Source organism: Rhopilema esculentum, chromosome 7, assembly GCF_057945365.1.
Source record: "Rhopilema esculentum isolate cy_ngs chromosome 7, ASM5794536v1, whole genome shotgun sequence".
Taxonomy (NCBI): domain Eukaryota; kingdom Metazoa; phylum Cnidaria; class Scyphozoa; order Rhizostomeae; family Rhizostomatidae; genus Rhopilema; species Rhopilema esculentum.
Window position 1 is genome coordinate 8954420 of NC_142821.1, and position 26982 is coordinate 8981401.

General features: G+C 36.5%; 3 protein-coding genes across 26 annotated transcripts in view; all 3 read left to right on the top strand.

Moving 5' to 3' along the window:
• LOC135683675 (uncharacterized) overlaps positions 1-8843 on the top strand; it is a 100011-nt gene extending 91168 nt beyond the window's left edge. For 19 of the 21 annotated variants that reach the window (XM_089109362.1, XM_089109363.1, XM_089109361.1 and 16 more), the window contains 4 exons: positions 4608-4676; positions 6014-6082; positions 7421-7489; positions 8683-8843. In XM_089109362.1, coding sequence (XP_088965488.1) covers positions 4608-4676; positions 6014-6082; positions 7421-7489; positions 8683-8708 — 233 coding nt within the window. In that variant the 3' untranslated portion in view covers positions 8709-8843. The remainder of the gene's footprint in view (positions 1-4607; positions 4677-6013; positions 6083-7420; positions 7490-8682) is intronic. The other 2 variants (XM_089109365.1, XM_089109364.1) reach the window with 2 other exon arrangements.
• Positions 616-17286, top strand: LOC148959950 (uncharacterized). Of its 2 annotated transcripts, none has more exons than XM_089109383.1 (6): positions 616-691; positions 12382-12460; positions 13781-13852; positions 14458-14556; positions 15953-16255; positions 17103-17286. In XM_089109383.1, exons 2-6 carry the CDS (start codon positions 12412-12414, stop codon positions 17123-17125), a joined length of 546 nt encoding a protein of 181 aa, XP_088965509.1. In that variant the 5' UTR covers positions 616-691; positions 12382-12411; the 3' UTR covers positions 17126-17286. The 2 variants fall into 2 exon arrangements, with proteins under 2 accessions (XP_088965509.1, XP_065055071.2); XM_065198999.2 differs by lacking the exon at positions 616-691 and adding an exon at positions 12081-12168.
• Positions 17287-18451: 1165 nt separating this feature from the next.
• The window catches only part of LOC135683670 (phosphatidylinositol 4,5-bisphosphate 5-phosphatase A), a 40854-nt gene continuing 32323 nt past the window's right edge, over positions 18452-26982 (top strand). The window contains exons 1-7 of one of the 3 annotated variants that reach the window (XM_089109360.1): positions 18452-19044; positions 20270-20383; positions 22383-22494; positions 22626-22742; positions 23606-23713; positions 24064-24131; positions 26839-26950. In XM_089109360.1, coding sequence (XP_088965486.1) covers positions 19034-19044; positions 20270-20383; positions 22383-22494; positions 22626-22742; positions 23606-23713; positions 24064-24131; positions 26839-26950 — 642 coding nt within the window. In that variant the 5' untranslated portion in view covers positions 18452-19033. Of the gene's footprint in view, positions 19045-20267; positions 20384-22382; positions 22495-22625; positions 22743-23605; positions 23714-24063; positions 24132-26838; positions 26951-26982 lie in introns of those variants that run through there. The other 2 variants (XM_065198988.2, XM_065198989.2) reach the window with 2 other exon arrangements.

A 26982-nucleotide genomic window follows, 5' to 3' on the forward strand; every position in this document is an offset into this window, starting at 1 on the left:
CAATGGCAAAATTGACAATAGCAATGCACTTTTCCAATAAAAACTTTTATTGCCACTATATCCATTTCGTAAATCACGTCATGCCACAAAGGATTGATTGTTTTCACGAAAAGCCGTGCCAACTTCCCTTCTGGCAATGATACAATGCTTCTTTGCATCGTTGACTTCGTAATGACGTTGAGTCAACATCATTTCGTGGCCGCAAGCAATAGAAATCGGTACCCTAATTACAGAAAAACGAGCATGCCTTGCATAGCAAAAAAGTTACGTAAAAGCGTCTGTATATATATATATAATATATATGTATATATAGGTATATGTATGCGTTCCCCGCGACCCACTACATAGTGTACTCAATTCTTCGTACACAAAAAGCCGAAAAGATCATGCCAAATGAAAAACCAAAATTATTTAATCTCTTGTTACGTTATTAACCACTATACAAAAACAAAAAGTGTTTGCTCAGTCACGTATAAAAGAAAGGTGAAAAAGAAAAGCCGATAGATCATGCAAAATGTTATTTGTATGGTTCCTCTTTGAAAAGGAAAGAAAGCTGGTATTGAATGACTAAACAATAAATGGTACAGAAATGCGTCACGGTGGGTAGGTGACATGATTTCCGACCTAATTTCTGCATTATAAAGGGTTTGGTCGGATTCTTGCCTCGCCAGTATCTCTTCATCTAGTCAAGGTGAGTATGCTTATATTCATATAACTACATTCATGTGCCAGACTTTCCAACTGGAAGGTGCAAAACGATTTTAGAGATGTATTTATCTTAATAAATATCTTGTCACTTAATTTCTCGAAATTTTCACGAAACCTTTTTAAGAACAAGAAGGTTTCGTTGCCAAAAAGCTTTGTATGTCTTGGTATATTCTGGATTCTGTTTGTTTCAGTGTGCGCCAAAGGCAGGTTAAAATTGAGCCATGAAGATACAAACCTTGCTTCTCTTGCTCGTCGTCGTTGCAGGAAATTGTAAATACAACAGCATTTTTATAAATACATCTTTTTGATAAACCCGTTCCAAAAGCAAATAATTCAAAGTGGTAGTGTTGCTTCTTAAGAAATATCAAATAAATGCATTAAAGATTATAAACAGGTTAAATGAGGTTATTTTATGTTTACAAGGGACAACATAGAAAAATTCATCGGTGAGAGTAAAACGGCCTTAATTTTAGTAGAGGAAAGTCGGGAAATATGGTTGTGTTCCATAATTTCACAGAGACGGGTAGACTCCCACCAGACTGAAATTTCTCCGATTTGACACATGCCGACCAATATGAGCCCATGTTGCCAGCCTCGATTGCAATTTGTGTTAAGAAATAGCAAGCAAAAAACTGCCCGTCTCTCCGGGGAAATATTAGACAATCCCTTGAAACTTTCGGTTTATCATATCATATTAATTTACATTGGACTGCTCCTTATTGACACTCAACTTTCTTTGTTTTACCTTTGTTTTGCAAAGAAAACCCAAAGGTCTCAAAGGAAATGATCGACAAAAAACTGCTTATTAAAACAGAGGAATAACAAACGAGAGGGCTGCTCAAAAAATCAAATATTCGGCCAATTTGGAGAATTATTAAGATAAATCGCAAAATAAGCCATTTTTTCTGGGTTAGTCCATTACATATTCTGAAAGTCAGACAAGCTTCTACAAATCTAAATTTTTGCAATTTGGATTAGAAAAATTCGAACCGACAAACCTAGGCCCAACAAACACTAGACGAGCGCCTTCGCTGCGTTTGTAACCGCTCTAAAAGCCTCAGATTCATTTTATGGCCAAGGCACCAATGATATAGAAGCGCCGAAGGCGCTAGAGGTCTAACTTCCTGTTTTCAGCTGAGGCAAAATCACTCAAGGGGAAATACTGGCAAAAGGATGATAAGGGCTCAGTACGGGAAATTGTAAGTCCGACGAAGGAAAACCAATATTTTCGAAGATCAGCCCAAATTTGAGAGGTAAGCTATACTCACTGTATCAGCTTGCCATATTCATCTCGAATGTTTTAAGCTATAAATTGTTTTGGTAAACGAGGTTTTATGATTTTAAAAGAATTTTACTTTCTGCGGTGTTTGGAAAGGCAACGTTTATGTTGGCAAAAATATTGTCTTCGGGCTTATTCGCAAAGAATCACAGACAGAGAAATCACGATAACAAATATCATTTTACGAATATATTGAGCAGATTGCATTTACGGGCAGATTTTTATTCATTTGCGTTTTCTGTTTGTGCTCGTGCGGGGCCCAGCTATTTCACCTCAAAGTGAGAGCAGGCTGTGTCCTCAGTGAGGGCCTCAGCCTGAAATTATTGATGAATATTTAGATGCATTGTGAGTTATAGAAAGGACACTTGACGTTTGGTTATCATCTTGAGGTGGCGGTTCATCATGCACTTCTGGTAACTCTTCGGCGGAAACATTTTTATACGTAGCACTTAGGGCCCACGCCACAAATCTTAAATTGGGGGGCCAAGGCAAGCTTAAGCAGTGGGTCAAGGCTTACTTTCCCTTTTACTGCTGCTTTAAAACTACTTGCTTCGCAAAAAAGTGAAGGAGCCGTGTCCACCGCGCCTCCGCCCCCCCCCCCCGGGGGATTTTAATTGTGAAAAATTGAAATCCCGTTTACCAAAACAATTAATAGCTTAAAACCTTCAAAATGAACATGGCAAGCTGATACAGTAAAACTTGCTTCTCAAAATTGTGCCGATATTGCGGAAATAATGCTTTATTGTCGTCTACCTTACAATTTCCGGTATTGATCCCTTATGCAGATATGTGGTGTTTCAAAATGTGGAAATGTGTTTGTTGCATATATGTACTTTTTAGTAGAGATCCTCTCTTCAATTTGTAAAAGAAGCAGTCAAAGGATATACAGTCTGAAAATCATGAGAAAGTGCCGCCATTTCTGTCTCAGCCTATGCAATACTTTTTCGCCCTAATTGTACGTAAAATGCATTATATGGTAAAAAATACAGATTGCAGTTTAAATCAATTTGGAATTATATCTTCCATGTCGATGAAAAAGCTTTAATATTGAATGTTTTCTAGCTTCCATTGCGCAAAATGGATATTGCAACAAAAAAACACTATGTCAACTCTGAACCTATAGCTAACCATATTGTGACACAGTTGTTTGATAATATTTGAAGTATCAATTTGCTCTTAAATGTTCAAACTATCCTTTGTCCACCATCATAGCTTTGCCGTCCAGCAAGGAAGATGGCGTAGATGATGCAGAATGGTATTACGAGGACGAAGCAGAGGATCCTGGTATGGTTTCTCTAAAAACATTTTATAAATATAATATGAAATAATAAATATTTGACCAACAGATATGAAGTTTGTACCAGGAAAACAGCAGAGGTTTTTTTGCAATTTTTTCTTGCTACCGGTGAAAGAACCTCTTATCCACAGATCGCTGGTTTCCACTGTATAAATAGGATGCATGGCTATAACACATTGTTTCTATTCTTAACTTATACTTAATCATTTATTAATGTTTTTGATTGCCTCTTACATCTTATTTGTTTCGGAGATCGGTTTGCCTATTCTTAATTATGTTTTCATCTTTTCAATTTTTTTCTTCAAAATGTTTCGTTAGATGCAGGGCTGGTCGATTCTTTTGTGGCCTAAATCCAAATCATTATTGAAAAGAAAGCCAAATTAAGCCAAAATGTAGACAAGGCAGCAAGACCATAGATAATTTCAAGCTGCAAACGAAGCTAGTAGTGCACGTTTTCTGTTCAATCCATTGTCCTAGGGCCTGTAAGGAAATAGGGGCCCGGTTGGTTTGAAAATCCAAATTTAGTGCTTTTACATCCAGATGCCACTCTTTGCAACGCGGCTCCTTTGCCTCCCTTCTCCTACTTTTTTTTATGCTGAATTAGAAGTTGATGGTGAAGGAGCCAAACAATGAATTCTTAATAGTTTATTTTCAATAATTCGTAAATCACGCATTTGTTAATATAACTATGATTATTTGTGTAGATGTTTGTAGCAATACAAAAACAACTCTTTGGTGTTTATAATGCGCCCATAAGGAATATTCAAAGAAACCCGTTATTGCCCCTGATTGGTTAATTGTATAATCTAATAATACGTATATTGTTAAAACGTTATACCTTGGGATGTGTTTACTTTAATCAAATGGATTCTAAAACGACGAATGATGGAAAAGAAAAGTTTTGTTTGAAAACGAAGAAATATGTTTGTTGCATTTATGTACTTTTTGTTAGAGATCCTCTCTTCAATTTATAAAAGAAGCAGTCAAAAGATATACAGTCTGAAATTCATGAGACAGACAGTGCCGCCATTTCTGTCTCAGTCGTGCAATACTTTTTCGTCCTAATTCTACGTAAAATACATTTGATTGCAAAAATACAGACTGCAGTTTAGATAAAATTGGAATTATATCTTTCATGCTGATGAAAAAGCTTTAATATTAAATGTTTTCTAGTTTCCATTCTGCAAAATAGCCATTGCAACAAGAAAACGCTGTGTCAACTTTGAACCTATAGCTAACCATATTGTGACACAGTTGTTTGATAATATTTGAAGTATCAATTTGCTCTTACATGTTCAAACTATCATTTGTCCACCATCATAGTTTTGCCGTCCAGAGAGGGAGATGGCGTAGCTGATGCACATTGGTGGGGAAAGCGAGCAGAGGACCGTGGTATGTTTTCCCTATAAATATTTTATAAAAATATCATGAAATAATAAAGATTTGACCCGAGATATACGAAGTTTGTACCAAAAGACAGCAGAGGTTATTTTGCAATTTTTTCTTGCTACTGGTGAAACAAACCTCTTATCAACAGATCGCTGGTTTTCACTATATAAATTGTATTTATGGCTATAACACATTGTTTCTACTCTGAACTTATACTCAACCATCTATTAATGTTTTTAGCTTGCCTCTCACATCTTATTTGTTTCGGAGATCGGTTTGCCTAGTCTCAATGATGTTTTACATCTTTTCAATTTTTTTTTTCAATATGTATCTTTAGATGCAGTGTTAGTAGATTCTTATGTGGCTCAAAGCCAAATTATTGTTGGAAAAAGCCAAATTAAGCCAAAATGTAGACAAGGCAGCAAGAACATAGATAATTTCAAGCTGCAAACGAGGCTAGAAGTGCACGTTTTCTGTTCAATCTATTGTCCCCGGGCCTGTAAGCAAATAGGGGCCTGATTGGTTTCAAAATCCAAATTTAGTGCTTTTACATCCAGATGCCACTCTTTGCAACGCGGCTCCTTTGCCTCCCTTCTCCTACTTTTTTTTATGCTGAATTAGAAGTTGATGGTCAAGGAGCCAAACAATGAATTCTTAATAGTTTATTTTCAATAATTCGTAAATCACGCATTTGTTAATATAACTATGATTATTTGTGTAGATGTTTGTAGCAATACAAAAACAACTCTTTGGTGTTTATAATGCGCCCATAAGGAATATTCAAAGAAACCCGTTATTGCCCCTGATTGGTTAATTGTATAATCTAATAATACGTATATTGTTAAAACGTTATACCTTGGGATGTGTTTACTTTAATCAAATGGATTCTAAAACGACGAATGATGGAAAAGAAAAGTTTTGTTTGAAAACGAAGAAATATGTTTGTTGCATTTATGTACTTTTTGTTAGAGATCCTCTCTTCAATTTATAAAAGAAGCAGTCAAAGGACATACAGTCTGAAATTCATGAGACAGACAGTGCCGCCATTTCTGTCTCAGTCGTGCAATACTTTTTCGTCCTAATTCTACGTAAAATACATTTGATTGCAAAAATACAGACTGCAGTTTAGATAAAATTGGAATTATATCTTTCATGCTGATGAAAAAGCTTTAATATTAAATGTTTTCTAGTTTCCATTCTGCAAAATAGCCATTGCAACAAGAAAACGCTGTGTCAACTTTGAACCTATAGCTAACCATATTGTGACACAGTTGTTTGATAATATTTGAAGTATCAATTTGCTCTTACATGCTCAAACTATCATTTGTCCACCATCATAGTTTTGCCGTCCAGAGAGGGAGATGGCGTAGCTGATGCACATTGGTGGGGAAAGCGAGCAGAGGACCGTGGTATGTTTTCCCTATAAATATTTTATAAAAATATCATGAAATAATAAAGATTTGACCCGAGATATACGAAGTTTGTACCAAAAGACAGCAGAGGTTATTTTGCAATTTTTTCTTGCTACTGGTGAAACAAACCTCTTATCAACAGATCGCTGGTTTTCACTATATAAATTGTATTTATGGCTATAACACATTGTTTCTACTCTGAACTTATACTCAACCATCTATTAATGTTTTTAGCTTGCCTCTCACATCTTATTTGTTTCGGAGATCGGTTTGCCTAGTCTCAATGATGTTTTACATCTTTTCAATTTTTTTTTTCAATATGTATCTTTAGATGCAGTGTTAGTAGATTCTTATGTGGCTCAAAGCCAAATTATTGTTGGAAAAAGCCAAATTAAGCCAAAATGTAGACAAGGCAGCAAGAACATAGATAATTTCAAGCTGCAAACGAGGCTAGAAGTGCACGTTTTCTGTTCAATCTATTGTCCCCGGGCCTGTAAGCAAATAGGGGCCTGATTGGTTTCAAAATCCAAATTTAGTGCTTTTACATCCAGATGCCACTCTTTGCAACGCGGCTCCTTTGCCACTCTTCTCCTACTTTTCTTTTATGTTGAATTAGAAGTTGATGGTCAAGGAGCCAAACAATGAATTCTTAATAGTTTATTTTTAATAATTCGTAAATCACGCATTTGTTAATATAACTATGATTATTTGTGTAGATGTTTGTAGCAATACAAAAACAACTCTTTGGTGTTTATAATGCGCCCATAAGGAATATTCAAAGAAACCCGTTATTGCCCCTGATTGGTTAATTGTATAATCTAATAATACGTATATTGTTAAAACGTTATACCTTGGGATGTGTTTACTTTAATCATATGGATTCTAAAGCGACGAATGATGGAAGAGAAAAGTTTTGTTTGAAAATGAGGAAATGTGTTTCTTGCATCTATGTAGTTTTTGTTAGAGTTCCTCTCTTCAATTTATAAAAGAAGCAGTCAAAGGACATACAGTCTGAAATTCATGAGACAGACAGTGCCGCCATTTCTGTCTCAGTCGTGCAATACTTTTTCGTCCTAATTCTACGTAAAATACATTTGATTGCAAAAATACAGACTGCAGTTTAGATAAAATTGGAAATATATCTTTCATGCTGATGAAAAAGCTTTAATATTAAATGTTTTCTAGTTTCCATTCTGCAAAATAGCCATTGCAACAAGAAAACGCTGTGTCAACTTTGAACCTATAGCTAACCATATTGTGACACAGTTGTTTGATAATATTTGAAGTATCAATTTGCTCTTACATGTTCAAACTATCATTTGTCCACCATCATAGTTTTGCCGTCCAGAGAGGGAGATGGCGTAGCTGATGCACATTGGTGGGGAAAGCGAGCAGAGGACCGTGGTATGTTTTCCCTATAAATATTTTATAAAAATATCATGAAATAATAAAGATTTGACCCGAGATATACGAAGTTTGTACTAAAAGACAGGAGAGGTTATTTTGCAATTTTTTCTTGCTACTGGTGAAACAAACCTCTTATCAACAGATCGCTGGTTTTCACTATATAAATTGTATTTATGGCTATAACACATTGTTTCTACTCTAAACTTATACTTAATCATTTATTAATGTTTTTTTGTTGCCTCTTACATCTTATTTGTTTCGGAGATCGGTTTGCCTATTTTTAATTCTGTTCGGGGCTTTTCAATATTTTTCAAAATGTTTTGTTAGATGCAGGGTTGGTAGATTCTTTTTTAGTCCTCCTTGAACATTTTCGCTGTTGCTCCCAGAAGTTCGTCTTTTCACAGAGAACCCAATTGTGAAGCTTTCTAGCCCTGCACTTTAAAGCCATGCACACAAACCTTTATTGGCTGATGGTTTTTCAATTGAGTATTTTTTTGATTCTCATAAAATTTTCCTGTCTTTTCTGAGTCCCTTCTTTGAGCTGTGGAAACCTTCGTCGACTCGCGGTTTTTCGTTAAACATGTTCGGATATTACGCTTGCCTCACACTTCCAGAAATGCTCAAGCTTCCAAGGATAGTAGGAATGGGCAACACCGTAGTAATACAGCACACAGCAGTTTGAGGAAAGTAACGTTCACGACTACTTGGGGTCGAGAAAAAATGCCAACTCGCGGCGCAATAACTCATACATCATTGCTCAAATGAGTGAGAGAAAATGCCTTGAAAACGTTCTGAAAAGAGATGATTGAGCCTTTAAAAAATTCCAGGAAGCTTTTGGAAACCTAGAAATATAGACTTTCAATAGAGTTGCCATAAATGAACAACGGTGGACAATAGCAAGTGAGATAACGAAGAAAAATGTTATATATCGAAAGAACTAAAGCAAAAATTTAAAAACGAAGACATTTCTGGGAAGGATTACTGCCATGGGGGCACCCGGTGGGAAAAAATCAGGAAAATCGGCAGAGAGGCGTGCCCGGTTAGCGTCTGCCAAGACGGTTAGCGGTTAGCATCAATATAGCCTGTTTTGCATAGTCAAATATTTGTTGTTAGACACTTTTGTCAATCACAGCATATGTTGATAGTGAACTCATATTTCGAGAGAATACAAAATACTATCATTTTTTTAGATTTGGAGCAGAGGAAATTGTTTTGATGGGTCAACGGCCGAGTGAATAACAAGACGTTTTGCAGATTTCTGCTGAAAATGTTCTAATTTTTTCATTAAATGTAATGCTGTGCTTTTCATGTCTTTTGCTTGAATAAATGTATTCTTTGAATTATTTTTAAATGTTGTTTTTTTTCTTAAATTCTTTTTACATGCATAGCAGGCAGCCAAAAATCGTTTTATGTTGTCAATGTATCTTATCATTATCTTATTTAGAAAATTTCAGATAGAAACGAGAGCTAGCCAAAGGGGGGTGGGGAGGGGGGTCATTTCCGATATGAAGGAGGGCTAGCTCAGATAACTTGTCTATCAAAAAGAGATGGTGTCAGAGGTGGTGCCAGCCCCCGAAAAATGGGAAGGACAGGGAATCCAGAAGAACGGACGATTGTTTTTTTGCGTGACAACGCCCTTTTTAGAAATAAAATCACTCATTTAAACAAAAGACAATGTAAGGGACCACAAGTAAACCACGTTGCAACAACCCTGAATCGTAAAACCGTAAAATGCTGAATCGAGGAAAGTTTATAGAAAGTACGTAGAAAAATTTCAGAAAGAAAAGGTTTTACAAAGGAAGTTTACGATGATTAGCAAGTTTAAAAAGTCCTGCTTATTTTTCAAGTTCAATTTTGACTGCAACTTCTCGCTAATGTTCTATACGAGATCTTCAAGTCAACATTGCTACAAAGTTATCTATAATTTTCAAGATAAAGACACAGGAAGGATGACTACTTTCCTTATGACCTGAAGAAATAAAGGATACAAATTATGGTAATCATTTCTATCGTTACAATTCTTCACACAATAAAGGCAAGTAGACGCGACCTTTAATACCGACCTTAAACTAATGCTGGAGGTTTATAATTGTGAAAGCAAAGAAAACCCATCTTTCATATTGGACATGTTCCATGAAAAGAGTAGTCAATATGATTTACGATTAAAGAGCCTGCTAATATTGCCTCAAGTTAAAACTATTAGGTATAGAAATTATAGTATTGCCTTTTGTGGCAGCATCTTATGGAACTACCTTCAAAATGACATTAAAAACATGACCTCCGTTTGCCCTTAAAAGAAACGCATAAAAAGTTGGAGTGGAGAGGATGGCATTGAGAAAAAACTTGTGATGTATGCCAATGGGCCTTGTAAAAAGTAAACATGAACCTCATTTTACAAGGAATGACATGTCTAAAGGACAGATAATTTTTTCCGCAAATTATATCGAAATATGCTCAACATGAAAAAAGCTGAAAATGTTATCTCTGGGTACAGAAGCAACTCTACCAAAATCATCATTTGATCCCTATCCTAGCCCCTTAAGAGGCATAAATGCATTCTATATCCACAATATTACTACTTTTTATTTTTGTTTTGATTTTTATCCAAACAAGCCACTTCAATCGGATGATAATAAATGGTTTTTGATAGCCAGCACCGTTTCCATGCTGTATGTTTTGAGGCATGCGCAGTTCTCAGCTCCAGAGCTTAACTTGGCTTGGCTTAACTATATCAGGATTCAGTACCCAAAGGGTCATCGTTAGTCACCAGTTTGAGCAAATTAATCACCAGCATTCTTTTATCGCCAGTTTGAAAAATTCTGTGTTTTTTGGTCGATAGCAGCTGGACTATTTCTTGGCCGGAGTAGTCCAGAGGTACAAGGAGGGAGCATTGCCACCCGAAGAGGAACTTTACCAGAGCAACCTTTTCTAAACCAGTTATGTTGATCGGGCGGGAAAGGACGCTTATCCAAGATACCGGGGGCTTTGTCCTAAAATTGTGATGGAGCCTGTGAATTAGCTAACAGTGGCAACCCAACGAGGAACATTATCAAAATCAACTTTTCCAGATAAATTCTTGATGTAGAATTAAAATCTAAATGTTACTCTAATGTTTCTGATAGACGGGCCCCGTGTATTAATTTACGAAGAATTTGCTCTCCCCCCGTCGCTAATTAGTATCCCCCTTCTATTCAATTTTACAAATCTGTCATGACCAGAACACGCAATCTTCACTTGACAATATTTCTCCTTGTTATGATATGTAGCTATTTTTTAATTTTCAATTCCCCTTGTTGTATTTGTCTATCTTTATCTCTAACCATCTATCCATTATCAAGTAACCAGTGTCACCAACTACTAATTCTACTGCCTTTTAACTAAAAGATTTACCAACATCCACTCCTTCTATTTGCTATTGAAATTTGCTGAATTTTTTTGAAAATTGGCCAACCTGAACACCCTTCTCTATTAGCAACCCCCTTCTATTGAAAATTGGTCGACATGAACACCCCCTTTTATTACCTCCCCCTTCTATTAGAGACACTAGAGTAATCTGATGGGAGAGGAGGCTTTCTGGGGATTCTGGGGGGCTTTGTCTAAAAACTGAGATGAATACTCTGAATGTCTTGTGAAGATGAATACTCTGAATGTGAACAAATCAAGTTGTTTTCATTATTCATTTTTAGTTGGTATATCATCATCTCCAGTAGACCTAAGGTAAGTAGCACTGCTGTCAGCACTGGGGCAATCGACTTAGGGAAAGGGATGAAACGTAGGATCATTTGGTTTGGGAAAAGGAATGAGTTAATCAGTTTGATCTGTGGTTTAGACATACATTGGCTTATATTGCACAGGTTATAAATTCAATATCATAAACTGCCATGTGTTTAAAATTCTTGATCATCTGAACTGTCACTGAATCGTTCAGTGTCCATATCATCTTTATCATCTAAATTTCCTGACAGTAATCTGACTGAATCAATTGATCTATTTTAACTTCTGGTTATGGCTTTTGTATTGGATGTGCTTCTTAATGCTGAAACTGCATGGAGGCATAGAGATAGATCTGCAGTTTTCTTGTCTCTTGCAAATGTTCTTTGGCAAGCTTTTCCCTGGAACATCCATAGCATCAAGTCGTTTACCCCCACACATTCGACCCATGCACTTCTCAAAATCTTTGACAAAGCTTCTTTGCAATTTTTTTGCACAACAATAGAAATTTTATACGAATCTTTTGTTTTGGGTGTTTCGCTTTGCCCCCCTCACTTTCCAGCCTGTGTTGGAGCCCATGTAATCAGACTTTCACGAGCGCCATTATCATATGATTATAGCCATGCAAGCACTGATCAAGTCAGTTGCTTCGAAGTACAATAACGGAATAACGTAATCGCACTGATCAAGCCATTGGGAATAACGTTATTAACTCCTATACAAAACAAAAAGTGTTTGCTCAGTCAAGTATAAAAGAAGGGTGAAAATAAATAGCCGATAAATGCAAAATGCTATTTGTATGGGTCCTATTTGAAAAGGAAAGAAAGCTGGTATTGAATGACTAAACAATACCTGGTACAGAAATGCGTCATAGTGCGTAGGTAGGATGATTTCCGACCTTATTTCTGCATCATAAAGGGTTGGGTTAGATTCTTGCCTCGCCAGTATCTCTTCATCGTATCAAGGTGAGTATGCTTACATTCATATTACTAAATTCATGTGCCAGACTTTCCAACTGGAAGGTACAAAACGATTTTAGAGGTGTATTTATCTGTATTGATAGCTTGTCACTTAAAGAACTTAAATTTCAACAAAACCTCTTTAAAAACAAGTAGGCCTCGTGGCCAAAAGGTTGTGCTTTGTATATGTTGGTATATTCTGGATTCTGTTTGTTTCAGTGTGCGCCAAAGGCAGGTCAAAATTGAGCCATGAAGATACAAATCCTGCTTCTCTTGCTCGCCGTTGTTGCAGGAAATTGTAAGTACAACAATTTAAAGATAAACACTTCCCTTTGATAAACCCGTTCCTGTAGCAAATATTTCGTAGAAATGCAAAAAAATATTAGAAACAGAATGAATGAGATTATTTTATGTTTACCAAGGACACAACAGGAAAGGACATCGGTCAAAGTAAAATGGCCTTACTTTTAATGAAAGAAGGTCAGGAAATAAGATTGCGCTGCTCAAGATTGAAACATTTTAAATATTTATCTTCAAGATAAAGACACAGGCTCACCGAGAGAGGGGGGTGGGCAACGGGGTGGGCAACGGGGTGGGCAAGGGGGTGGGAAAGGGGGTGGGCAAGGGGGTGGGCAATGGGTGGGCAAGGGGGTGGGCAAGGGGGTGGTCAAGGGGTGGGCAAGGGGGTGGGCAAATGCTTCTGGGCCCGTAAGCAAAAAGTGGCCCGCTGGTTTATCAACATGGTAAAAAATCCCATTAGATTCAGATCCAAGCGTAACATTAACGTTGTAGCGTAAAAAGTTCCACAGAGTGGTTCGCAAAGAGTTAAATTCTAGAGGAATATATATTTTCGACATAAATGTGAGATAAAACACGAAAGAGCAAAAGAAAAATGAAAAGAAATCACAACACCATAGAACATAAAACAGCAAGCAAGCAGTGAGAAGAAAAGCACTAGTACATTCGGTAATAATGTCGTCTGCGATTATTACCATCGACCCACATAAACACATGATTTTCTTAATTTATTCCGTCTGTCACCCCTTTTGCCCTAGCCACTCCCTAGCCATGTCTGTCCACATTGATTAGCCTGAAAAATTTGAGGTTGGGATTGTAACAGGAAAAAGTTTGACCGGAGGAGGGTTTAGGACTTTTCTGGATTCTGCAAGGTAGCCCCGCTATCAGTGTTAGCTCACAAATTACAATTCAAAATGAGCAAAAATGCAGGAGAAGCGAAAGATAAAGGTTCCAGAAACTGAAGCCAGTCTACTTGGATATCGTTCAGACTTCGGACATGAATTCATAGACAAATCAAAATTTTGCTGCAGTGACGCAGTTTCATTCTCAGCCTGTTTTTAACTTTTTCCTCACTAAGTGTACGAAAAATATATTTGATGGGAAAAATACAGATTGCAGTATGAGAATTTCAATCTAAAGAAACAATTTAGGAATTAATTCATGCATGCTGATTCCATTGTGCAAAATAGACATTGCAACAAGATAACTCTGTGTCAACTCTGAACCTATAGTAACCATATTGTGTCTCAGCTCTTCTTGTTATATTTGAGGTATCAATTTGCTCTTACATGTCCAAAATATCCTTTGTCCATCATCATAGCTTTGCCGTCCACAAATGAAGATGTTGTGGATGATGCAAGATGGCCTTACAGAGACGAAGCAGAGGACCCTGGTATGTTTTCTCTCTCAATCGTTTGAACAATACCATCTGCAAAAATTTAAATTCGACATTAAATGTAGAATTTCTATCCAAGGACACTTAAAGTAATTTGGGAATCATATCATAACATGCCGGTAGAAAAGCTTTAATATTAACATTTTTCTATTTCCATAGTGCAAATAGACATCACAACAAAAATAGACTGTATCAACTTTGAACCTGTACCTTATCATATTGTGACACATGTTAACGTTTTATTATATTGACCCAAGATATAAATTTTGTACCAAGAGAACAAGGGAGGTGGTTTTGCAATAATTTTTTTGCCTGCCAATGAAAAACTTTCAAAGTGATCGTTTTCTAGTTTGCATTGTATAACTAGGCTTCATAACAATAAAACATTGTTTCTATTCCTAACCATATTGTAACTGTGATCGCTTACGTGCCTCTCACAGTTTTTTTAATCCGTGGATCATTGGCCATTTCCAATTATGTTTGAGGCGTTTGATCAGTTCAATTGTTGAAAATGTACCGTTAAACGCTTGAAATCATTATATGAATTCGTCTCCTGTTGTATAAACAACACAGAAAGAAGCCTAAACCTTTTTTCTTAAAAGAGGAACAGTCTAATTCTGAAGTGAAAGATTTTGAAGAAGATGTGATGGATGACAATGAGGTAGACGGTTACAGTTCTGCAGAAGACGAACAAGAAAACGGTATGATTCTTTAGCCCTTTTAACTTCTTCCTCCTTTGCTGCCGAAGAGAAGAGACGTCCATCCACTGAAGAGAGTAGCTGAAAGAAACTTTTCAAGTTTCTCTTTTTTACACGCTTCTGTCTGCCCTTTCATTGTAATACATGTAGCATTGTCATGGGCTTTTGCAAGAAAGTGGGAGGGCTGTAGCCCCCCCCCCCCTTGCCGGAGGCCCTGATTGTTACTTTACGCTTGCTTTGGGCATTACTTGACAACCAAACGAACGTCACCAAAAATGATATTGGTTCATGCATGTTGGTTTTCAATTTATAGTTAAGTTTTTCTAAATAATTTACTTCATTTACTGTTTTCTTAACTGTTGGTTTAAATCAGTTGAGATCATTATCGGCCAATCAAGCTGATGCATTAAGCGTTTGTCGATTGTTGATTAAATGAAGTGCAAACAAAATCTTAACGAATCGTGCAAATGTATCATTGCTGAATGTTATTGCAGTGCTTTCATAAATGCTTTGATCTATTTCTAACATGCAATTAGTCCAAAAAAGTGCCATGACTTTACCGTAAGTCCTATTGGTGTTACCAAGATAAGATAATGAACTAAGATAGTCTAACTGAAACCTCTCGATTTACCTCCCTTTTGCATCCTGATTTTTGGTGGAACGCATGTTGTGTAGTTTGCATTGTGGATCAGAAGTGCAAAGGAAAACGTCTAATTTGCAGCTTTAGCGTATATATTTAAGCATAATTATTTACTACTTGATTACATATTGATTACCGCTGAGTCCCAACTACACTCTGTAGCGTGCTAATAGATAACGAAGACAATGTCACGTGACTTCGCCCAGAATATGACGTAGTCTTTTCAACAACGGACTCTTCTGTTGTCCAAAACAAGACCATCTTCAACAAGAGGTCGGGGAGGCGGGGAGGGCTTGCAAGGCTAACAAAATTGGGGGCTCAAGGCTTCTCTCACCGTTTATTGGAGCTTTGAAATCATTTGCTTCGGAAAAAAGTGGGGAGGCCATGGTCACCGCCTTGTCAAGTTTTGCTCTTGTCAAAGGTGGTCTTGTTTCGGACAACAAAGCCTGTTCCACCGAAAAAGTGGGATGCGAAAAGGGAGGTAATTCGAGGGGTTTAAATTAAACTATTTTAGTTCTTTATTCTATCTTGTCATTACCCGCAGATGACTTCAACGGCACCACAAGTTTTTTCTGGTCCCTTGCATCGCTTGTTTGTGTAAATGAATCAAATATATTTTCTAGCTTTGTCGCTGTTCTCTTTAACCAACTACATTTAAAATTTTTGAGTAAATTATGAGCTACCATTCTTGTGTCGCCAGTCAGCCATGTTTCTTCATTAATTGAAGCCTGATAAGTATCATTTCTTTGAAAATTTTAGCGAAAGCTGATCCCCGGCCATTGGTCTGGTGGTGCAGACGTGGCAAACGGAGAGTTTGCAGGCATGTATGGAGATGTAGAAAAATCTTTTGGAAAAAGGTTTGTGGCTATAGACGGGTTTGCCACTGTGAGTGTCCCGCGGGCACATACTTTGGTTGCGTTTGGCTGTGGAAGGGAAAATGTTTCAAAGTAATTGATGCAAGATTTTGCTTTGGGAACAAAGAATGCAAATGTCGTCCTAGATTAAAAGGCGATGCAGTGGAAGATCATGGAGATTTCCCTATCGAAGAATCTGGCCCAAGAGGTGAAAAAAAAATTTATTTTGATATTCTTCCAGTAGCGACGCCAAGGGGGCATACTTCACCCCTCTCCCCTGTTTTCGGAAGGATCAATTTTGTATTTCCTCTAAATTTGATGAGGAATGGTAGGGGAGGAGTAATATTTTGACAGCGCACTTTTTGTGATGTAATCCTGTGATTTTAAGCCTGCCTTTATGAAAACAAAAGTTAGTTATGGGCGTCCCCTTCGGATAAAATTTGCGTTCCCTGTTGGTAAAGGGGCATGGCGTAATTGTTTTTGTTTTGTCACCTCCTAGAGCTTAGTGGCTGGCACCGCTTTTGTTTACGCAATTCACAGATATTTTAAGATATTCACAGATATTTCTAAAACAACTGGTTTTTTTCTTCACAATTTCTCATACGTTTTCCAGTTTTTGGAATTAAAAAATTTCAGCTACTAGGTTTTTAACGATTCAAGCATTTCAGCATTTTAGTATATATTTCATGGGGAATGTCTAAAGAACGTGAATGACTTTCTAGATAAACGGCGCATTTTAGATTAGCTTAAAATACAATGCAGCAAATTTCTTACAGTCATTTTAATATTGCAATCGTTCAAAACGTTGTGCTTATCTCTAGAATACCCCCCCCCCCCCCCACCTGAGGTACTAAAAATCACGTCAGTTTTCTCAGCTTCTCTCCAATCACAGTCAAGTTTTTCAATATCTTATTTTTGCATTTACAGATCAAGTTTTTTAATTTTACTACCTTTCTATCGCTTTGCCTATTACACAAAACCAGTTAAAACACTTTCTTTCTTCACTCGTATGAGAGAGAGAGTAAAAAAATACTATCAATTTTCTATTGTTTTAGAGCGAAGGGAATTGATTGCATAAAGATGATGAAATTTCTCATCCCTGGCTGAGTCGCTGCCAATAACATTGAAAGCCTTTTTGCTCATTTTTTTTATTTTTGCTGAAAATTTTTGATTTTTTCATCAAAAGTAATGCTATGCATTTTATGTCTTTTTGCTCGAATTATTTTTTCCATTTTAAAATGTTGTTTTTCTTTCTCAAGTCCTTTTCACATTAATAGCAGGCAACCAGTAACGATTTACTGTTGTGTATACACCATAACAATATTTTGAAAGATTTAGTTAAGAAATTTCTTATTTCAGCTAAAAGCAAAAAAGATGGAATGATAGAGCAAACAAATTTTCAATCGTAATATTGCAGTATAAAATCATTGCAAATGACATGGCTAAAACAAAGTAAATACTCTCTGGAAGTAAAATTTGTCATAATTGAGACTTAAGCTACGTAGTGAAGTGATATTCACAGTAAGCTTTAGGACTCTTCGTTTCTAGTTTATCCCTTAATTTTCTTCCTTGCCACAGATGATATCTTTGTGGCTGAGAAATGTATAAGGCTCTTGAAGTAATATGTTTCTTCAGTGAGTCTTATTTTGATCATAATAATTTGTCATTGTGCTCGGAGGCTGAAAGGTTTGGAGACTAGACATTCCAAAAGCCAAGGGTAATATGATATTGCACGGGTTTTTAGGATAGACGCTTATTCGAGGGATGGGCACTTATTTTAGGGGGCGCTTTTTTAATAGTTTCACATCTTGGGTGGGTGCTTATTCGAGGGGGCGCTTATTTGAAGGGGGCACTTATTCGAGGCATTACGGTAAAATCTCAATGGTCTGTACAGTGTTGCCACGCTCGACTCATCGTTTCTCCCTACTGCACAGGCGATTTCTACCTACTTCCACCTACGCATGTTAGCGTGGATTCTCCCCTCAAATCCCTACATTTTTCAAAATATCCCTACGTTTTTACCCACGTCCACCTTTGCTTCTAAGAACAACTTTCAGCAAAAGTCAATTTAAAAAACCATAAAGATTGAGGAGCGAAAAATTGTTCAAATATAAAAAGTAATGCTTTTGTAAGATATTACTGTGAAGTAAAATATGGTTTCGTGTTTTCTTGCGGAATATCTTACTTCTTGCATTTGCATGAAAAGTCAGTGGAAATCGATGTTCAAAGCTATGGAAAGCAAGCAATCTAATTGCTTGGCCTCAAACAAATATAAATCTCTACAATTTCCAGAAAACTACCTACTTTTCTTGATTTATCCCGTAGGCTTTCCCTACAATCTTTAAACTTCTAAAAATCCCCAAAGTACAGTAGGTAGGAATTCTTACGTATGGCAACACTTGGTCTGTATCTATATCTAAACAAAACAAAGGTGAAAAGGAGGCCAACAGGTGCATATCTATAAACGAGGTTTCATTCTGTATTTGAATCACGAAACATGTTTTGGTGAGCGAAGATGTACTGAAGAAGTGTCAACCGGCAATAAATTTGCAGCTGCTTACTGGCGGGTCGTTGGCAATCGAATCTCAAACATTCCGTGTATGAATCTTAGTCTCATTTCGAAGCCATTTGTTTTTAGGGTTGTCAGTTTGGACACCTCAACATCATCGCGAAAATTCACCGAACCAAACATTAAAGTACCTGCAAAAAATCAAAGAAAAAGCCACAGAATCTGTCAAAGTCCGTTCCCAGCGTAGAAGGCTTGCTATCTTTTGCAAGAGACCCATTTGATTTATTAAGCCGCTCAAGCTATTCACAGAAGCAGCAAGTTTTCAGGACTTGGTTTAGTCACTGGTGAATGAAGGAAGTCCAGTAAAACATTGTATAATTTAGGTGGAGACAGCCATCAATCAACCTTGGCTCGTGCCACTGGCCAATAATTTTATCACCAACCAGTTTATTGTTGTTGTTTTGAAAAGATTAAAAAATGTCTTTAAGGTAAGTGTATGTTTATTTACTTTTATATATAGTCTAATATTCAATAGCTCATTACCTTTTTAAAAATATAAATAGATAATCGATAAACAACAACTTGGTTGACGTTTTGCTGTAAACTCCTGCAGGATAAATAAATTTTTCTCATAGTTTGTGACAACACTAAAGAACACACATAAAGGTGTTTTCTGAAGAGTAAACTGTTTGACAGATTGGCTAAGGTGAATGAGAGCCTAGAAAAACGAGAACACTATATTTTACTATTCTATGTAAGGGTTATTAATAATCAATGTCAGCCTTTGCAGCTCAGGCACTTTTTAACTCACAAGCTATAGGGGATGATCAGCAGCACATGAAATTTGATTGAAAGGATATAAACTGAGGCTATATAATAGCTTACTGTAGACATTTCCCAGTGCTCTACCTCATAGTTATGTATAAAAACCATAAAATAAAAGTGAAACAACAACAGCCAATCATGCTATTGAGAAAGATAAAATTATACTCTTACACTGTTAGAAATGTTTTTTTGCTTGATTTGGACATTAGACTTTATGGAAAAGTACCTAGATAAATAGATGTAGATCTAATCGTTTTCTAAAAGGACCTTTTCTTTACTGGTCGGTAAAATTTAAGAAAACATTTCACAGGTAATATTTACTGTTTCCCTTTCTTATCAAGCATCTGCTCATCACACCCTTTTGCTTAACTGTAATACGTTTTTAGTGTAGTTATGAATTTGACTTAAATGTTAATGTTGTTAGTTATCTGTTAATGTTATTTTATCTTATGTTATCTTAATTACAAATTATTGTAGGATCACAAGGTATGGGCACATCAAGAGGCACAACTCTGCTTGATTAGAACTGCTTCTCAGTGTCCTAAAAACTACCTTAAGATACTAGGTAGCAAATTCAAATACAAAGAAGGAAAAAAAATGCAAAACTTTAAATATCTAAAATCTTCTATTATGACATGATGCATGGTAGAATAGGACGAGTTTTCTGGATGATAAAGGAGCAAGAGCTATGGCTCTCCTCAAGTGGCCAGGCCTGTTAATGCAATATCAAATCTTAATGTTTTCAATCTTGAGATGTGCTATAAATAAATAGAATGACAGATAATATCTCCTTATTTTCCAATACCTTCTACCCCTATTCATTGTTTATTATCATTATGTCTGGTATTTTGTGATTTTTCTTTATCAATTCTGTATCTTCATTACCAGGTGTTGCATTTGCAGTTGGAATGTAAATATTTTACCACCAAACAAAGATGACAATCTTTTCCCATGGCTAAATCTATATGAAGATGAAGAGCCAGCTGACATTTATGCCATTGGGCAAGTATTTAACTTAATTTTATGCTAGAAAATTTTACATACTGAATGCAAAGAATTCACCTCTGACTTACTCCATTTGCTTAGATGGGGGGGCAAGAATTCATAGGGAGCAGAACTCTATTACCTCGTTTTTTGGTACCTGAAAAAATGCAAGGAAATTCTGGAGTTAGTGGTGCAATTGTAAAGATAATAGTGTAATGTGCAGGATCCAACTGGACTGCTATAATGTAACCAGAGTTTTGCTTCGGGGAGGGGGAGGGGGAGGGGGAGGGGCAAAGTCAACAAACAATCCAGCTCGCCACCCCTTCAGATGCTGTAAAATGTCCCTTCCATAAACATTGCAAATGTTAAGTCAAACAGGGTTTCTTTCAAGTGACAGATGTGTATCAGCTCTGAAGCCTTTGAATTTTTGATGGTATAAACTTGCTCTTTTTGTTGAATTAGAGACTGCCTTCTTTTTCATCCAGCTCATTACAATCAGTTATGAGCTAGAATTTCCCTTTTTGTAATTTACTGATAATATATACTATGTACATTAAGATGTTTACAATTTTTTGGTGCTACAAAATTTCAAAATTTCTTTGAAAAAAGCAAACTTGCACACTAAAAATTAATTTATCTGACACTCCTCAGAATGTAAAACATCAGAATAAGGGTCCAAATGAACAAGATGTAAAATATACACCATGTTGTGGATCAAAATAGGCCAAACAGAAGAATGTGAGCACATGACCAGTATAGTTGTCCAATCAGTACCACATGCCAGCCTGTAGAAAAATCTCCACTGAAGTCCAAGGAAACTCCTTCTGTCTACACAGTATTGGCCTTTTTGCTTTTATGTATAAAGCCACATTAAGATGTTTCTTCAAGAGCAACTTTTCAAAATGAAATAATTTGGGGGTCATTTCATACTAAATTTAGCAAAAATTGCTACAGAAGTAAGAGCTTTTCTTTGCCAAAATTTATAAGGTACTGACCTTGTTAAAAACTGAAAATGTCAACTTGCACATCTAGAAGTTAACCTTTCCTTTAATTGATTTTCAAGATCTCAAGCACAAAGATTATTTGGGTTAAACGGTATATTTGGCCTCTTGATAGCCTTTAACCATCTGATACTTGGGTGGTAGGGTGGACCCCCCATTGTTGTTTTCCAACATTGACTTTGCTGCAGGGGCAGATTCAGGGTGTCGCACAGGTCGCACGGAAGACCGTCAGGTTTTCAGAATTTAGTTTTAGTCTTTAGTCATTGAAATAAGGCAATCATGTTTACCACAATCTTTTATTTTCCTCCTTACAGATAATACATTTTGCTCTCTTTACACAATAATCACAGGACCGAACTTGGTCGATCTAACACACAATGCTACAATTTAATTAAATATAGAAAAAAATTCCAATACCATCCAAGACCGTAAACAGTATGATTTTTAAGCATGTCGCCCGTGTCGCACAAATATGCAGGGCTCTTTGTTATGCAAATATTTTACCAAATCTCACCAATCTAAACTCAAGTTTTCACATATTTGTGCAGCACGAAAAGTCTGTAAACACTATGTTAGATTACTGTGCCGCACAACTGCTGGCAAGGGAAGAAAGTGGATGAGGTTGTAAGTAAGTTGGGAGAGCGAAAAGTCCCAATTTTCTTTATCTATACGGAAGAGGTGCACAGGAAGTGTACACTTCTGAATCTCAAGATATTTTTTTTCAACTGCGTGTTGGATTTGCTGGAAAATTTTGAAAACCTTTAAAAGGGAAAAATGTTTGAACGTTTCAGGGCCCCAATCCTAATTGCTCTGGTTCTGGGGGGGCTGGGCCCCCATCATGGCTCCGCCCTTGACCATAAGGGAGGCCCCCTAGACCGCCTGCTGGGCAGTGTTAATGTGCGACCGTCAACTTTTATTCTGTATCCGCCCCTGCTTTGCTGTGGGCCTTTGCCTCAAGTTTTGCCTCTATACAACTGTACACGGCACTATTACTGACCAGCAATGTATTGTTTTAGGTTGCAAGAAGTTCCTTATGATCCTCAGTCCCTACTTTTGGATTATTATGTAAGAATTGATCCATGGACCCAAAGACTTCTTGCTTTTCTTAGATGTCATGGAATTGTAATGGTATGTGTTTTCCTGTCGCAAATTTTATGTCATAATCATGTCTTCAAAAGCATTATCATCTTGTTTCTTTAGCACTTACTTAAAACTGTGTTTAATGGTCATTTGAAGCACCTAGTTTTCTTTTATTTTAGATCGAGAAAATTCGTATGATTGGCATGTTGTTGATTATTGCTGTTAACTCAAAGCACCTGCCTTTCATACGAAATAGGCGAACAAGTTTTGTAAGAACAGCATTATGGGGCTTGTTGGTAAGTGTAAGGAGTTTACAAATTTCTTTTGGTACTATTAAAATAGGTTAGGTTCATTTGATTTTTTTTCTTTTTACTGGCATATAAAAGCATTGTAGAGTTCGCTAGTTTGATGTTATCAATGCTTTGGCCTTCCAAACTAGGAGCAGAGTATAGTTAAAAGGAAATGTATGAAGATAGCATATATAAAAGTGGAAGCTTAGCCTACTTAGTACTGTTAGTCCTCAGAGTATAAACGTCGGGTAATGACCAAAGTAAACGGAAAATATTTCACAAAGGTGTCTTGTAAGGTGAATAGGTAAACATTTTAGTTTGGATTTTAACATATAAGTGAGGCACGGCACAAAAAACATCTGATTCACTATTTGCAAAAGTTATGCACATGAATAAGAAACCTTTTGCGGTGCACGGCACAGTAGCAAGTTTCAGACAATAACACACGTGTCAAGCATGCTTTTATTGTACTTTTTATTGCTTGATATTTATAATTTTATAATGTTTGTTTTCAATCAAAGGTTTGGCATGATGGCATCTTTTGTCTTTGTCTTTCGCTAACTATATTTCTGCCATATGGCTGCTTGCAAAACGGCAGCTTTTCTGACAACCACCATATTCTGCATGAAACTCGGTGTTGCAGAATAACTGCAAAGGCTCTTCCTAAAGGAATTTAGTGTTTTAACAGTGTAACAGTATAACAGCATCTTTATTGAATATTTTTGCTTTAAATGTTAGTGATTTTAAAGTATGGAAAGTTAAGTTTCTAGCAAAAAGATTATCTAACGATTCCAGCAGAAAAATTTCTAAAATCCACATACTTGTAACTGTATGCATTCTTTCGTGTTTCCTTACAATTTTCTTCATAGGGTTCCAAAGGCGGTGTAGCTGTTAGAGTAGATTTATATGGTGAAAGTTTTTGCTTTGTCAATGCACACCTGACTGCAGGTGATGAATATGCAGATTATAGAAATCAGGTAGGGTGTAACCCAAATTGATCAAACTTCAAAATAACAAAACAATCTTTGAATGTTTAATGAACCGACCTTGTTCGTCCTCTACTAGTATTCATTATTAGCTAAACAAAGGTCGATAATGTTTGCGACAATTTATCCTTAAAAATGCTGGATTTTCTCACTCGGAAAATGATGTAAACCTTTCATGACAGGCCTTTTAGAGACAGTCACACAAAGGCTATACTTTTCACATTGATACGTGGGCTTATCACAAGGTCCCGCTAAATGACATTACACTTATTGCCAAATGTTGTAATGAACTGATAGTGTTCATTATTTGGTTATCTCAGTCAAAATTTGTTATTTTACAGGAATACAACAGCATTATCAAAAGAATTTATTTTCCTGACTGTGGCACACCGCGAGTGCTTGATCATCGGTAAGTGGCTTTGAATTTGATCAATTCAAAATCTCCCTTTCTCTATTTTTTACCTGACCATCACTGGGGGCCTATTAAAGGGGATTCAAAAGCTGCAAAACCGTGCAAAAATCAGCATGAAGTCGCAATGTGCAATGAAAAGGCGCAGCTGCGATGGCAAAACGTGTCGTTGCACAAAGCAGCTAATTACCCGCCTATATGAGAAAGGCAAAACATTGCTTTTTGGTTCTCACTCTCCTTTAAAGAAAAAAACAGTTGTTCTACTCCAAACCTTATTAAATATCTATTGACTGCATATTTTTATAGAACCGCATCCACATTCTAAAAGCCATAAACTGTTGCCGATTCACACTGGAACGCGTAAAAATCCGCAGAAGAACCATTAATATTAACAAGAGCCTTGTCGTTTTCAGAATACGTAATACTAAACCATCTCTAGGAGCATCTGTCGCCGGCCAGTTACTGTCAAAAGCACTACACGTTGATCCTTCCGTTTGGTATTATTGAAGGTGGTGTTCGTGAAATGTTTGTTTCTTCTGCTTTTATAGAAAGTTTAATCTTATCTTTTTCTTTGGTTCAGTTTAAAATATACCTTCAAATATCAATTGATTAAGACGTACTCTTTATGGCTAAATAGACGATATCTGCTGTATCTAAAAGAAGACAGAATTATGATTGCCTTCTGATATAACTGCCTTGCAGGTGGTAAGGCTCTTGCGATTACGCTCAAGACAAATTGTTTGCTAACACTTTTGAATGTCAATTAAGATTTAGCTAAGTAAAAAAGCTTCGCCGTGTTTACAATACTTAAATTATTCAGTAGCCGACCATTTTTGCGTACTTATCTTGCAGCTGGCTAATAGTTAAGTAATGCATTTGCTGTCGTAATCTGTACCGATATATCAAGGATCATAATAAATTCCCTATATGCTTTTGCTTATAATTAAACCGGCCACTTGACTGTGCAGACTATTGAAAACTGTAGAGAACCTTAGAAAGTAAAGGGATAGTGTTTACCACTTACCTATGGAAGGTTTTACCACAGGGCTTGAATCTCTGTGTGTGAAGGAAGAACCACATGATAGGCTGTCCGCAGGATTCTGTGAATCTTGCCAGGAGTATAATAGAAATGCGAAGATAAAATTCAGGAAGAAACCAAAACGGCGACTAGAACCCAATGTAATAAGATAAATTTTTAAAGTAAATTAAATTTAACGAATACTAATATTTCGCCCCAGCACCCAGGGCTTCATCAGAGTAGACAAAACGAATCTCTGTCCTCCTTGTTCTACCAGAGATGAAACATTAATCAATTTCCAATCATACTCAACTAACACATATATAAACACAGTTTCAATGGCACAGTCACTATCCAATGTGTCCATCTTTCCAATGTGTCCAATAAATGATGACATTGAAGATACGGAACACTTCTTGCTGCATTGCCATTCTAATAGAGGACAGAATCGTAGTCTTCTTGCTCGTCTTAATGAGGTGCTCCAAACTTTTTCATGCTCGGAACCTAAGGAAAAAATGTTCTCCAGCCTCTTTTTTAAGGGGATTAACATTTTTTGGAAGTGAACTCATTTATTTTGAACTTAACGATTAAATTCATTCTTGAATCATAACGCCCGAATAAAGACAAACTCCCCCCTTAAATACCCTAGTTTCCCCAAAAGATTAACTTTTAGTTACACCTTGTGCATTTATCTCTAACATATTGCTCCGGCTGTTTTCATTGTTTTTGTTTTCTATGTAACTGAATTTTGGTATTCGTGCAATTTTGCTCCTAATGGTATCGTCTTGGTAATGTAGTGTTGTTGTAATGTAAATAAGTAGTTTGAAGCGTAGGTTAAAAACGTTTATCCAAATATAATGTGACGTCATGGGAATATATTTTTCGAATTGCATATGCTTTTAATAACGCAAACCTATAAGTCTTTTTTTTCCTTTCATCGCATAACATGAAAAGACATCACGAACTACCTCTAAATATGCAAAGTCATCAGAGTATGTTAAAAGTTATGGCCAATGAAAGTTTAAAATTTCCTAACGGCTTGCTGTTGTTTTGACTGTGTTCATAAAGTTATGATCAGAGACCAAATTGCAATGATTTGATATGGGACTAGGCTGTACTTATGAGGCCAAAGCTCAGGTAATAGGTAAAGCCATGGAAACAGAGTCTGTATTATTGAGCAAATGTTGTTAGTGTGATTTGAAATGTTGTCGAGAGAAAAAGCACACGCTCCGAAAAGCGTCCTAAAAGTGCGGCAAAACTCAACCTTCTTGTATGACATTATTGCACGGAGGAAAAACATTTTTTTCATTAATTAAATTGCCGTGGTCAAAACCTGTCTGACAACTTGGCGACCTGATTTTTGCGATTCACTGTGCACAGAGCAGTGTATCTCTCCGTATTAATTTCCCCAACATTGATTTGAATTGACCGACCACATCAAGCAAAACATTGTCCCATATGAGATAAGATCGTGCGAAAAGTTTGATGATTGTCAAACGTTTGTGTTACAAAGTTTGATTGATTTGACCTTGTGACAATTTTGGCCAAACTAGGAAACAATTTTGTGCTTTATGTGAAACACGAATGTCATATGGCAATGCTCGATAGTTTGACCGTACCTCGATGTTTTGAAATCGATATTCTATTTTCAAAATCTTATGCTAAAGTTCCTTTTCCTTTTTATTCCAGATTTGTTTTCTTTTTTGGTGACTTAAACTACCGAATCGATGAACTGGATATCGATGTGGTCAAAGATTACGTCAAAGAAAGCCAAGTACCAGTCTTGCTAAGCTATGACCAGGTGACGTATGTTATGACCAAATCGAAGTTATG